Raw genomic sequence first — 12,449 nt, forward strand, 5'->3', positions numbered from 1 at the left:
TCTGGAGATATTCAAAACGTGCCTGGATGCAATCCTGTGCAATGTGCTCTAGGTGACCCTGCTTGAGCAGGGGGGTTGGACTAGATGATCTCCAGAGGTCCCTTCCTACCTCAACCATTCTGTGATTCTGTGATTCTGTGTAACAGTTATCAATGCCCCTTAGTTTTCTTGTTGCTCTTCTGAATTGAATCTTCTGAAGGAAACGTTTTCCCGATCTGCAATTTATGCTCCCTTTGCTCATACTCTTTGTGTTTTGCATTTTATTGACCTTTAAGCACCTCCATGGCCTTCCCTGTGTTCTGTGCTTTTGGGGAGGGGAGAAGAGGAGCAAYGTAGTTCCCTATACGATGGAGAGTGTTTCTAAGGTAGCCTCATTAGGTTGGTGTGCTTCTGGAGGAGCCTGTGGGAAACTTATGCACAAGCTCACCGGGGGAGCCCTTCAAAGAGGAGAGAGGACTTAGAAACACTCAACATGAAAAGCAAGAGGGGAATGTATGAGAGGAAGGGAGAAATGAATTCCAGTAACATTTCCATGCAGTCTAACCTTGGGGCCCAGCACTGAAATGAATTTGCATTGCTGCAGGAAATGGTCCCTGACTATAGGGGTCTCTTAGCTCCATTGTTGGACAGTTGCAATGTTTTATATTTGTGCAACTAGGGCGTGCAGCCGGCCAGGTGGAAACATTGACCAAATTTTGCACTTACTTACAGGCATGCAGTTCAATTAGCCTCCATGCTGCACAGCTTGTCCACATGGGCTTGATTCTCTTGATTTCAATGAGGCTGTTCATGTGAGTAATGCTGCACACAAGATTGGGCTGGCACATACGCTTCTAAGTGTTGTGATGATTGTTTTGTACTCTGAGTTTTCACCAGAGATGTTTCCACCTAATTTATTCTCATTTTTGTACCTATTAGAATAGTCCATTTCTTTTTCTTCAGAGATCTTTGTTCTTTACCAGCCAGTAACCTTTCTCCCACACAAGCAAACAGGTCTTAACCCTCCTGCATCTTGTCCTTTTTATTTACTATTGTTATTTTTAGTAAGTTGCTGTAATTAGCCATTTGTCAGAAACATTTAGAACTTTATCAGATCTTAAGTCCAGAGCAAAGGGGTTGAGGAATCTTAATGGTTCTCATCTTCCTTCCTGCACCACTGGGGAACAGCAGGGGATGCTGATCTGGATTTTCTTCTGAAAGTGTATGCAGTATCTGTCTGTCTACTGTTTAGTCATCCACTTATGCCATTTTAGTGACTTTCTTGCACTTTTCTCAGGGGCTTGTTCTCATGCTTATTGTAATGTTTTGATACAATCTATGATCTTCTGATAAAAAAAGATAGTTTCTTTTGTTTCTTAAAGTTCAGTGAAGCGAAGGATTGCAGGTCTTGTTGACTACTTTGGATAAAACCATGTTTTCCCAATGCTATGGAGGGCAATGGGTAGTTTTGTCGTTGTTTAAAATGAAAAGACAAAGTGCTGTCCCTCTGCCCACACAAACAGCTGTTATTTGGCTGATGTTCATGAGTACCGGGCAGATATTCTCAGAATAACATATGACATTGCCCGACTATCACTGGAAAGAGCAAGCTTTTTCATGATGATATCACCATGGTACCAGGCAAAGTTTCAGCAAGGTAATGTATGGTTCAGAATCTGCATGTTCTATTATTGCCTATTCTGGGTCATTGTATTTGCAGGAGAAAAGTGCTTCCTATCTGCTCTGCATCCAGGCTCCTCCATGAGGAGCTGTGCTTTTGTCCTAGTGCCTCTCTGGAGAGCTGTGATGTCTGAGGCAGAGAGAGCAGAGTGTCAGCCTTGGAGCCAGGCTGAACTTGCAGGGCTGCCAACAGGGAAGGCCTCATCTGAATTAACACTATGGAGAAACAGCTTCAGGACTTGTCACGCTGGTCTGCTCTGCAGTGGTAGCTGCTCTCCCGCTTCCAGCATGGGCGACTGCTCTCACAAAATTACCGTTCATGTTGTAAATCTCAGCAGGGACTCTGAAATAACAAAGACAGAAATCAGCTTCAGAGTGCTGCTTGGAGTACAAAGACAACAGATCAACCCTATTGCTATCTTTTGCAGTCACATCTATAAGAAGAATCATGACTTGACCAAAACTTGGAAAGGAAAGATGGAGCAGCTTCTCAGAGTTGATGACCATGATTTCATCATGAGGCCAGCTTTTGGAGGTGAGAATAATATGATTCTGTTAATTTTATGCTCATCTGTTTTAAAAAATGCATCTGGCCAGATGGCTCTTCCCTGCACCAGTGGGATGGAAAGGGCTTGGGTGGTTTCAGTAGATACTTTGTGGTAATTCAGAGCAGGCCTCATCCTTATCTCATCACCTGCACTCTGTACAACTGTGTTCCTTCTGTTGCTAAAGTTGCATCCTTTTTGCTAGTTTTCTCCAAAGCTTGGGACTGAGCATCATGGTAAATATTTCACTCTGTTGAGGAACAGAGTGAAACAGGAACAGAGAACAAGCTGCAGGTTTTAACGTTTTCTTGTAGTTGTGAAGTTGCAATGAGCTTCTCAGTTGATTTAATCAAATTGCATAGTAAAGAACTTATTAGGTGGATCACTTTGCAAGGTTGATTAAGGAAGGAACGTGACCTTTCAAAGACGAAAACATCAATGAGTCATGGGATTGGCTTCTCTGGCTGATCTGGCTAAATCTGCTTGGCTCCAGGAGGAGATGGTCACTGTCAGGATTGTCCAGCCAGCTGCCTTCTTGACTCGATGTCCCATTTCTCACCATTGGTTTTGATTTCCTTACCTAACCTTTTAGGCTTCTTTACTCCCATCTTCTGTTCTTAAGCATGTCTCACATCTCTGACCACATAAAATCTTGTAGGGCAGGTATTGTCTGCAAAGCCTGGGTCTGTGAGGTGTTGGCTTGATACCTGCTCCATTCAGTCTGGCTTTGCTTAATTGGCACGCTGCTCTGTCACCGCTATTGGCAATCACATGGCATCCCACACGGTTTGCTCAACATGGCAGTGCTTTATCATTGGCTTATCTCACTATGTCGTATGTTCTCTTCTGAAGGAAGGTAAGAAATAGACAGTTAAGCACACATGAAGATGGATTGCTGATTAAATATGCCTCATCCTTCCTAACAAGAAGACTAGACTCTAAGAAAGAGATCCCATGCTCTTTTGAGTGACTTCTTTGCTAAGATCCCTAAATATGTCCTTAAGTACTAGGAATACCCTGTCCTGCTGTAAGCTCAGATGGTTCCTCCTATTCCCCATCTCTGTAGATCCCCTGTCTTTTTCCTCTTCCCTCTCCAAGGCCTTAAAAGAGGGGAAAGTGGAGTCCTTCTGTGGTTGCTTCTGGAGCAATAACTTTCTCTTTGCTTTATTCTTCTCCTGCATTCAGATAGGAAGCACTGCCATATAATAAGCTGGCTGCAAATACATTTTCCTCTGATGACCATTTTCACTGTTTATTACAAGCTTGTGTCTATGCCAGAGTTGTTCCTTTCCCCTCAGAAGATGGTGCTTCTGGTGCTAAACATCATTCCTGGCCCACCACTCTCATGTGGGGAAGGCGAGTGTGCTTGTTCCACTGGCACTCCTGGAGCAGAAGAGAGGGGAGAAGGAAAGTTCAGAGATAGGTTGAGATTTGAAAGTCCCATAGTGGGATGCATTCAGAACCTGCAGGTATACCTACATGCCCATAACATGGACACAGTAGGTATTGTATGCAGTTGGAGGCCCCAGGTGGACAGGACCATGCACAGCCTGCAAAATATGGCAGTGGGAAAGAGGGGACTCCCAAAGGCTTGCCTTTTGCCAGATCATGAGATGGCAGTAACCACTAACTTGTCTCACTGAGGGTGGCCATCCAAACCATGGTTCATCTGCATCATATTAAAATTCAAGCTAAAGGGAATAGGACAAGCAGAAAAAATAACCAGGTCAGAGGAGGAGTACAAGTATGGGACTACAATTTGTCTTGGTCACTTCAGGTTAATGGAGTTAGTTTTAGCAGTAAATGGTTTTTCTAGCTCTTGCCTAAGGAAAACTCCTTCCTTGAACCAGCTACCAGTGAAGTCAGTGGCAAACTCTGCTGATTGCACAGGGGGAACGGGATCAGGCTTTGCCTCTGGGAGGCAGAAATYGGCATCAGTCATTTGGGGTGTCTTGTGGATGTACGAATGGGCCTGCAGCTCATCAGGGGGTTGGGTCTGGCAACACTGGATGAGTCACACCAGGATTTTAGGCTCTCCTGGAGCTGACTTGTCTCTGCAGTGCTGACAGGACTGAAAAACAGTGAAAGATGATTTCTCTTGCTGAGGTAAGGAGATGAGATTCACAGCCTGCTGGAGAAGCGTATCCTTTGTGTAAGCAGGTGCTGCAGCTTTGCTCTGAGGCTAGAGATTGCAGCAGCCACCTGCTTAACCATGATATTTCATGGCAGCAAATGGCATATGTGAACTGACTGTCATGTGCTTTCTGGCCAGAGCTGAAAGTACGCATTTTGATCTGATCTGTGCAATGTGGTCTGACCTTTCCAAGCCAGTGCTTCTCATGGGTTTGGTCTTGAATCTTGTGACACTTTATCTTCTTTTAAAAGTTATTTTAGTGTCAGATCCTGGAGCTGTTTGTTTGTGCAGGATCTCCTCCATTGTGGGGAGAAAAAAAAAGAAAATAAAAACTGTAAGAAAGATACAGACAAGGAATGTTTCTAGTCGTCTTGGTAATGGAGAAAATCCTCAAAGTGTGTGCCTCATAAATCTTAGAAAACCAAACCATAAAAGATTACGGTAGTGTGTTGAGTTTTTAGATTTTTAAGCCAACCTCAGTTTTTGGAGCTTGGCTTATGACCTCTGAATGCCTGATGATGACAGAATTGAAGCACTGCTTTCTCCCTGGGACAACCGCCACAATTCCAGGCAAAAGACCTGCTGGCTGCTTGAGTAGGAGTGGGTGGGCTGTCAGGGCTGCTCTGGGAGAGGATCTCGTCTTTGAGCTCCTTTCCTCGACTTGGTAGGAAATAGCTGGGACCCAGAGTGAGTTTTTTCCTGGGTGGATGTATGTCAGAGACAGGATTGCTGTGCTTCTGGGAAAGCTGAGAGGGTTTGTTATGTGTTGTGCTGATGGTTTAGTTTTAGTTTTAGGTTTTGGCATGCACTATCATCATTGCACTATGATTCTCTAAATAGATCAAATATTTACCATTTTTATCAGTGTCATGGAGCCCGTGAAGATGATCTTTGTGCACAGTTCACACCAAGCAGACACGTGCATTGTTACACGGTTACTCTTCCAGCTCTAATGTAACTGCATTTTAATCTCCCTGTATTCTTGTTTTTCTATGCTACATTCCACAGTATAAGCATTAGGATACCTCTAGAGCCTAGAAGCTTGGAGTAGCATTTATAAAATTTATATAATTCAGAAATATCCTAATAGCTTTGATGAGAGGGTGGCTTTTTATGAAGGAGGCACCTGGTTTCTGTAATTTTTGTTCAAAACAACCCCATCTCGCAGAGCTACCCAGAACAGAGATGGAGTATCAGCAAAGTTGTGCTACAGTGCATGCGATAAAAAACAAAATATGGCAAGAATTTGGTTCAGACTCCAGCCTTGGAAAGCATGACATATGCAAGGAGGTAGCTTGAATGTTACTGGTTCTTGCACAGCTACAGAATTATGTAGTATCTTTTTAGTGACAGATAATGAGCTTGATGGAAGAATGTAAAAGTAAGAAAACTAAAGCCTGTTAAGAGGTGATCCGTATATTTTCTTTTATAATGTTATTCATCATGCAGTCACTGTGATTTGCTAGGCACTGTGATTTATTCCAGCTTTTCACTGCCAGTGAAACTAATGTAGTCTGACTGGCATGTGACATACAGGCTTTTCTACTGCTGAAGAATGGTAGAAGAGCCTGTGAGACAGGTGTTGACTGTATTTGGTCACTGCTGTAAGACCCTTTCTGCTCTCTGAGTGCTGCTAAGGGACCATTGTCTAACTGAAAATCCAGCCTTATGGTATTGCATCAGGCCCATAATGTTATGTTGCAAGTGAAAAAGAGCAAGTCATCTCTGAAAAAAATAAATATCATAAAGAAATTGTGAGTGATATTAGACTATAATGAAGTCCAGTTCTGTAAATGTGGTGGTTCCAAAGCTTGGTGGAATAATGGACAGCTGTTAACCTTCAACATTTTTGGTGAACCACCCTACAGCATCATCATTGAACTTTTAATGGAAAACACTAAAACGAGGACGTGATTTATGGTGGCCATGGGGACTTCTGCTCATCTGCAGAGGACAATCAGCAAGCTGCTAGCACAACATAGTTGTGACCACTGGAAAGAACATGCTGGGGTTATGCAAGGTGAAACAGAAGAAGAACATTAGAGGAATGTGAAAGGTTTTTCAGGAAAAGATATCTTTGGAAAGAGCAAGTGAGCAAGGAAATGTTATATAAATTGTGTTATTAACAATCCAAAAGGCATGATTGTACTGCCTRCTATCAGTCCATTAGAGACAGGCTATCGGATACAGTGCTAATGAAACAGATTTTTGCTTTGCTGATGTTCAAAGTAGCCTCCATAACCTAAAATAGACTGCATTTGTTTTGACCCTTGGGGAGTTATCTCCATGTCAGTGACCTTGTAGCCAGCAGATGTTCAGGTATTATTTACAAATATTAATATTTAAAGATTATGTAAATGTTTGTTGTGCTGTCTTCCTTAAACACCCATTCTAAGCATTTCATCTATGACATCTCATATTTTACAGGGAGCCTGTGAATAAGCAGCTTTAGTTGATACTTAAAATAGCTGTATCTTCTTTGCTGAGGAACAGCCTAATGCTGTACTTTTATTATATTTCTTCATAGCCTAACATCAGCTAGTCCTTGCTGGCCTTTCTGGGTAGTATTTTCCTCCGGATGGATGAWCGGGGGGTGGTGGTGGTGAATGAAAGCGTCAATAGCTTTGTGTCAGTGGCTGGAATAAAACTCATTTCTCCCTCAACGACGATCTGTCAGTGAGAGATGCAAAGAAATGAAGCTCACTGCAGTGATGTGGCAGATACTGGGCTGTGTTTGTCTGGAAGCCACCCACACCTAAAAGGTCCTGATCGCTGATGGTTCAGCTGCCCCTCAAGCCTGTGGACAAACCTAGAATCTGCAGGGTCCTTGAGGCTGTGCCACTAGTGACATGAGAAGGTTATTGCTTCCAAAAAGGTAGTTTTTATGTACACATATAAATATATACATACTATATACATTAGAGTTATGTAATTATAACATATAACATACAAATGTTGTATTTATATGCTGAAGATTGCTATCTTGCAGCTTGCAGACATTGGATCTCTTATGAAAACTTACAAGACTGTAGGTGTGCACAAGCAGCAAAGAAGTCTCAAACCTGCTTGTTTCACATGTAGATATTTTTATTCTTAGAGCCTATGTCTCCCTCACTCCTTCAAGGAATGATGAAGGGACATGGAGACTGTCTCAAAGAGGAACAATGAGCCTTTGAAATCACTGCCAAAGAAAGAAATTAAAGAGATGTCACAAAGTCTTAGTCTCAGAAGTGGGGATGAAAACTGACTCCAGGCATTTTCATGGTAAGATACTTCTCCCTATCTTCCAAAGCCTGCTGCAATGTTAAAAAAAAAAAAAGAAAAAAAAAAAAGAAAAAAAGTTTGTGTCTAGTGCATGTCTCTGATATGCAGGGAACTGACTGGACCTTTGCACCTTTCAAGCCACTCCTCAGAGCGTGTGGTTTTAGGTAATGAGACATGCTGGGATGTGACAGGCTTTGATGTTGGGCACGTTCTGAATCACAGAATCACAGAATCGCTGAGGTTGGAAGGGACCTCTGGAGATCATCTAGTCCAACCCCCCTGCTCAAGCAGGGTCACCTAGAGCACATTGCACAGGATTGCGTCCAGGCGTGTTTCGAATATCTCCAGAGAAGGAGACTCCACAACCTCTCTGGGCAACCTGTTCCAGTGCTCTGTCACCCTCACAGTGAAAAAGTATTTCCTCATGTCATTCCTGGACTGGACTAATGGAAACTTCATGGGCCTCTGTGAAAGGTTAGCCCTAGACTGGATGTGCCAGGCAACATGGGACAAAATTTAATATTCAAACTGGAATTCTTGCAAGTCGAAACAAACCACAGTATGTGCTGTCAAAACCCTTCCAAAATTCAGGCTCAGTCTGTTGTCCTGATCCAACCGCTTAATGCAGATGCAAAATGAGTCTCCCCAAAGGTCTTCTGTACTGGATTTTTTCTATATGCCGCATCTGAGCTGAATGTGTAATGGCTTTTGCTAAAGAATAGGTCACAAAACTGAGCAGCTTACTGCGGAGGAAAGAGAAACGAGGGAACGTGCTCTCAGCTGATTCTGAGGGTACTGGGTTGTGAACCTGGCCAGGAAATAAACACACGTGAAGCCAGAGACTTTGACAGGCTGGTCCCTAAGTATCTCTTCAACACCCAAGTTTGATGTGGGCTAAAGGCACTTATATGCGGGAATTTACAGAAAAAGATAGCGTGTGTTGCTGAAGCAGTTTTGGAAGGGGGTATGTTTACTGTGAGRTGCAATAATGCTGCTCTGTTGTATTACAAGAAAATCTTATGCAGAAGTTGTGGGGCTGACAACTACTGCCCAGCTACAGAAGAGAGAGAGCAGGAGTGCTCCCAGGAGCCTTGCTTTGTGCTTCTGGCCACTTAAATATCYTCTCAACATGCAAATGAAAAATCTTCTTCAAAAGGAAAATCTGCTGTTTTCCACTTCCAATGTTTATATTGTCAAATTTCCTAATGACTGTGTGAGTGTCTTTAGCTTGCTTGGAAGCTGCAGTTGTGCTGTGCCTGAGATGCAAAGGGAATAATTTATTGATGGGTTCATTTCTGTATTGTAAGTAGAGGTCTGTGAATTTATGAAGTTTCTTAAGAGTCCATGGCTCACTTTCTGGCTGTATCAGTCCTTCTGAATTAGGATTTGCGTTCTGCAAGATGTTGGTGTGGACAGTGACAGAGATAATTGATACTGACATGTTTTCTCTTTCTAGAAGAAATGTTTCAGTTTAAGGTTATACAATTTATCTCCAGACCTTGATCTATAAATATTTGAGCCCTTGTTTAATCTGAATAACTCCATGAATTTGGCTGGTGCTTTTCAGAGGCCTTAAAGTATGGGCTGAAGACCTTTGCTAGGCTGCAGTCTTTGAATAAAGCAGTGCTGCTTCCTCCTCTTGGTCAAATCTATGGCTTTCACAGGGGATCCTTTTTCCTTCCCTTTCAGCAATGAACTGGCTAAAGAGGAGCTGAGCATTGAGGTCTCTGCAGTGTCTCAGTATTCAGGTCTGTGCCCACCTGCAATTCTGCAAGCTGATCCTTCTGTGCAGGAAAGCTCACAAATCTGTGGTATTTTCTCTCTCTGAAGAGAATATGAATATTTATAAAATATTTTGTATGGCAAGTAAATGCTGGTTGATGAGGGTTATTTTTACTTTTACCCCTGTAATCTAAATTGCTTGTCCTTTGTTTACCTGCTATCTCAGCTGTTCTTTTCCCTTCCCATTCATGCCTTTCTCATCCCTCTGCTCCCTTTTGATAAAGAGATTTTGTTTGTTTGCTCATCCTTAGTGGCATTTGGTGGGGAATTTGGTGAAGCATCTGGAGCCCCCGTGGTTGAACACTTCGGTTTACAGAGAGATGGGATTAAACATCCAGCAGTTCCCTACTGACTCCAGGGATTAGTGAGACCAAAAATCTCTTGACATCTTTCTGTGACTGATCAACAGCTGTTAAATTCAACAGTATGTTCTGTAGCCAAGATGACCTTTAAGGAAACCCAGGGTTTGTTTCTGTGGTTTAAAGAGAGCATTTCTTTACAGGGTTTCTGTTTGGCTTCAGACACTGTACACAATTACAGTGTTGCTCACATACACTGMCTCTGCAAAACTGTATTTTGATAGAAATTTTGAAGACTGATGGGCCAAATGAATATGCAAAAACCTCACCCTCAGTTTCAGTTATCAATGTCTGTGTTTGCTTCACCTTAAAAGTTTCACATGCAGAATTTGAAATTTTGGCATAAAAGCTATAATAAAATAGTGATTAAAATTGGAGTCTGGGGAATTCATGTGACTTCAGCTGCCAGACAGAATCTGACTGGGAGAACTGAGGATTTAATGCTATGTAATAATTCAGATTAGCAATGTAAAGATTAATGAAACCACAAGATGTCCTAGCTGTTACTTGCTACGTTGCTATTTTGGCAAATACTCCTGTGCTTGTGCTCTTAGTACAAATTGCCCTACTTGTCTATTTGACCCCAGTATTTTTAAAGTCTGGAATGGGGAGAAATAACAGTAAAGAAATGGGAAAGAAAGCAAGTGTCCTGTTCTCAGGAGATGCTGTGGTGAGCTGGTCGTGGCTGCTTGATCCAAGAGAGAGATTTGGCAATGTCTATAGCTGGGACGTGGCACCCAATGGGGAGAGGTGGACAGTGTCACGGGGCTGTCAAGAGCACAGGGACCAAGAAACCTGAGCAGCGGGACCCAGGCAGGGCTGGTGTAATTGCCTGGGCAAATGGCCTCCTTTGACGAGAAATAGTTTTGGAGGTTGTTTTCTTCTTTTCCTCCTGTATTCCTATTGCCTCAAAATGGTTTACAGAGAGAGGCTTGAGTCACGGGGGCCTTTCGATGTTTCCCAGCTTGGTTTCTATTTCCCAGGATCTCACAGAAGTGTCTCACTTCTGTGCCTCAGTTTCCCAGTCTGTGAAAGTGTTTCTGTTCCTGTGAATTAGGGTCCCACGGTACTATGCAGAGTGGTTTCTCTGAGTCACAGCAAAGTTTCATCAAAGCTGTTGTAATACCAACAGGAATTAGTATTAATAACCCTTATTTGCATTAATTATTATCATTAATTATGATTATTACCTAGAGCACAGACTCAATTATCTTTTGAATCTTGTCACCAGCTCCCAGACAGTAACGTTTTGGCCAGCTCCCTTGGCCCCTCACCATCTCTGCCTTGCCCAGCCTAACTTCTCATCCAGCCCTTCACCAAAGGGTCTCAGTGTCTCAGGATGCCCTTGTTCTCATTTGTGTGTTTTCTCATGAACTGTTTTGCATGCTGAACGAAGAGCAGGAAGCAAAAAAAGCAGCGATTGCCCCTGTTGATTGTTGTAGGAATCTGCCTGAAAAAGGCAGAGTAAATATTTCCACTGATATGCAAGTTTTACAGACTCATCTTAGTAATATCTAAATTAAGAACTTAGCATTTGAGCCTACAGTTCAAATGATTTTCCTTCTCTCTATTCCACTCATTGTTTTATCATCCCTCAAATTTACAATTAACTACAGAGAAGAAAAAAAAGCAAAAGCAATTTCACTTATGCACAATACACCAAAGCCAACTTCAGACCTCCTAAGGGCTTTCCAGGCCATCACACCTTACACTGAACTCCTTTCATTTTGGGTTTGATAAAGCTTGATGGCAGCTCCAGACTGAACCTTAGGCTTTGTCCTTGTGATTAGGTAACTGCCATTTATCTGGGAGCCAAATTGAGCCTTTGGTGCAGGAGCATTAAAAAAGATAAGAAATATCTTTTCAGAACATGGACCTAGTATCTTATTTTCAAGGGCGGATAAGGAAAGGAAGAAATAAAAGAGAGGGAAAAAATGTAAATTTGTTTTATTCTTCCTTGTCATTTTTTTTTTTTAATCTGTGATTGGTGTTCAATCAAGTGTGGAGACTGAAGCAGTAAATAGGCTTTGGAATGATGGTGATTTCCAACGTGACAGCCTGAATTAAGTACTCGTATGCAGAGAGTCTCCTGCACTGTGGAATTTGCGGGGGCAGCTGCTCAGCATTTGCCGGGTTTGCTGTGCAGCTCCTTGACACAAGGGAGATCAAATGTTGGAGAAGCACTGAGGCTGCTACTGCTTTCTTCTAACACAAGGTGATTACATTTTAAATCCTTCCTGGCAGGGACTGGGTCTTTTTTGATAGCACCATGCCTACTACTATATTTGCCATTTGGGATGGCAGCCCTTGGGCACCACTGCAATGTCAGCAGTAGTGTATAAGAACAAATGATATTAATTCTAGATGCTTTCCAGAGCATGAGCCAGAGGCAGCACGGACAGCAGCCTTGTGCCTGCCCTGATGTGGGCTGTGCTGGCCCATGGAGCCTCTCTGAGTCAGCCCRTGGTACGTGGGGTTGTCTGACCCCAGGAAGGGATGTTGCCACGCTCCTGCCAAGTTCTGAGAGCCCAACAGCATGGCAGGTTGGAGAGAGAGAAGGAAACTGAATTGGGCTGTAAAACAATCAATCATAGGAACATACAATGGAGCTGGTCCTTGAGAGATTTAATTGAAAGCCATCTTGCTAGTGTTTGGATTAAGCCCTTATGAGACTCAGACATCAGTGGTTTTAATATCCCATATTCC

General features: G+C 42.7%; 1 protein-coding gene across 1 annotated transcript in view; it reads left to right on the plus strand.

Annotated features, from left to right (window-relative positions):
* Window positions 1-12,449, plus strand: part of LOC112974977 (gamma-aminobutyric acid receptor subunit rho-2) — a 43,713-nt gene that overhangs the window by 10,942 nt on the left and 20,322 nt on the right. The window contains exon 2 of the mRNA XM_026084509.1: window positions 2,088-2,194. Coding sequence (XP_025940294.1) covers window positions 2,088-2,194 — 107 coding nt within the window. The remainder of the gene's footprint in view (window positions 1-2,087; window positions 2,195-12,449) is intronic.

The sequence above is a fragment of the Apteryx rowi genome, unplaced genomic scaffold, assembly GCF_003343035.1.
Source record: "Apteryx rowi isolate R43461 unplaced genomic scaffold, aptRow1 scaffold_643, whole genome shotgun sequence".
In the NCBI taxonomy this organism is placed as follows: domain Eukaryota; kingdom Metazoa; phylum Chordata; class Aves; order Apterygiformes; family Apterygidae; genus Apteryx; species Apteryx rowi.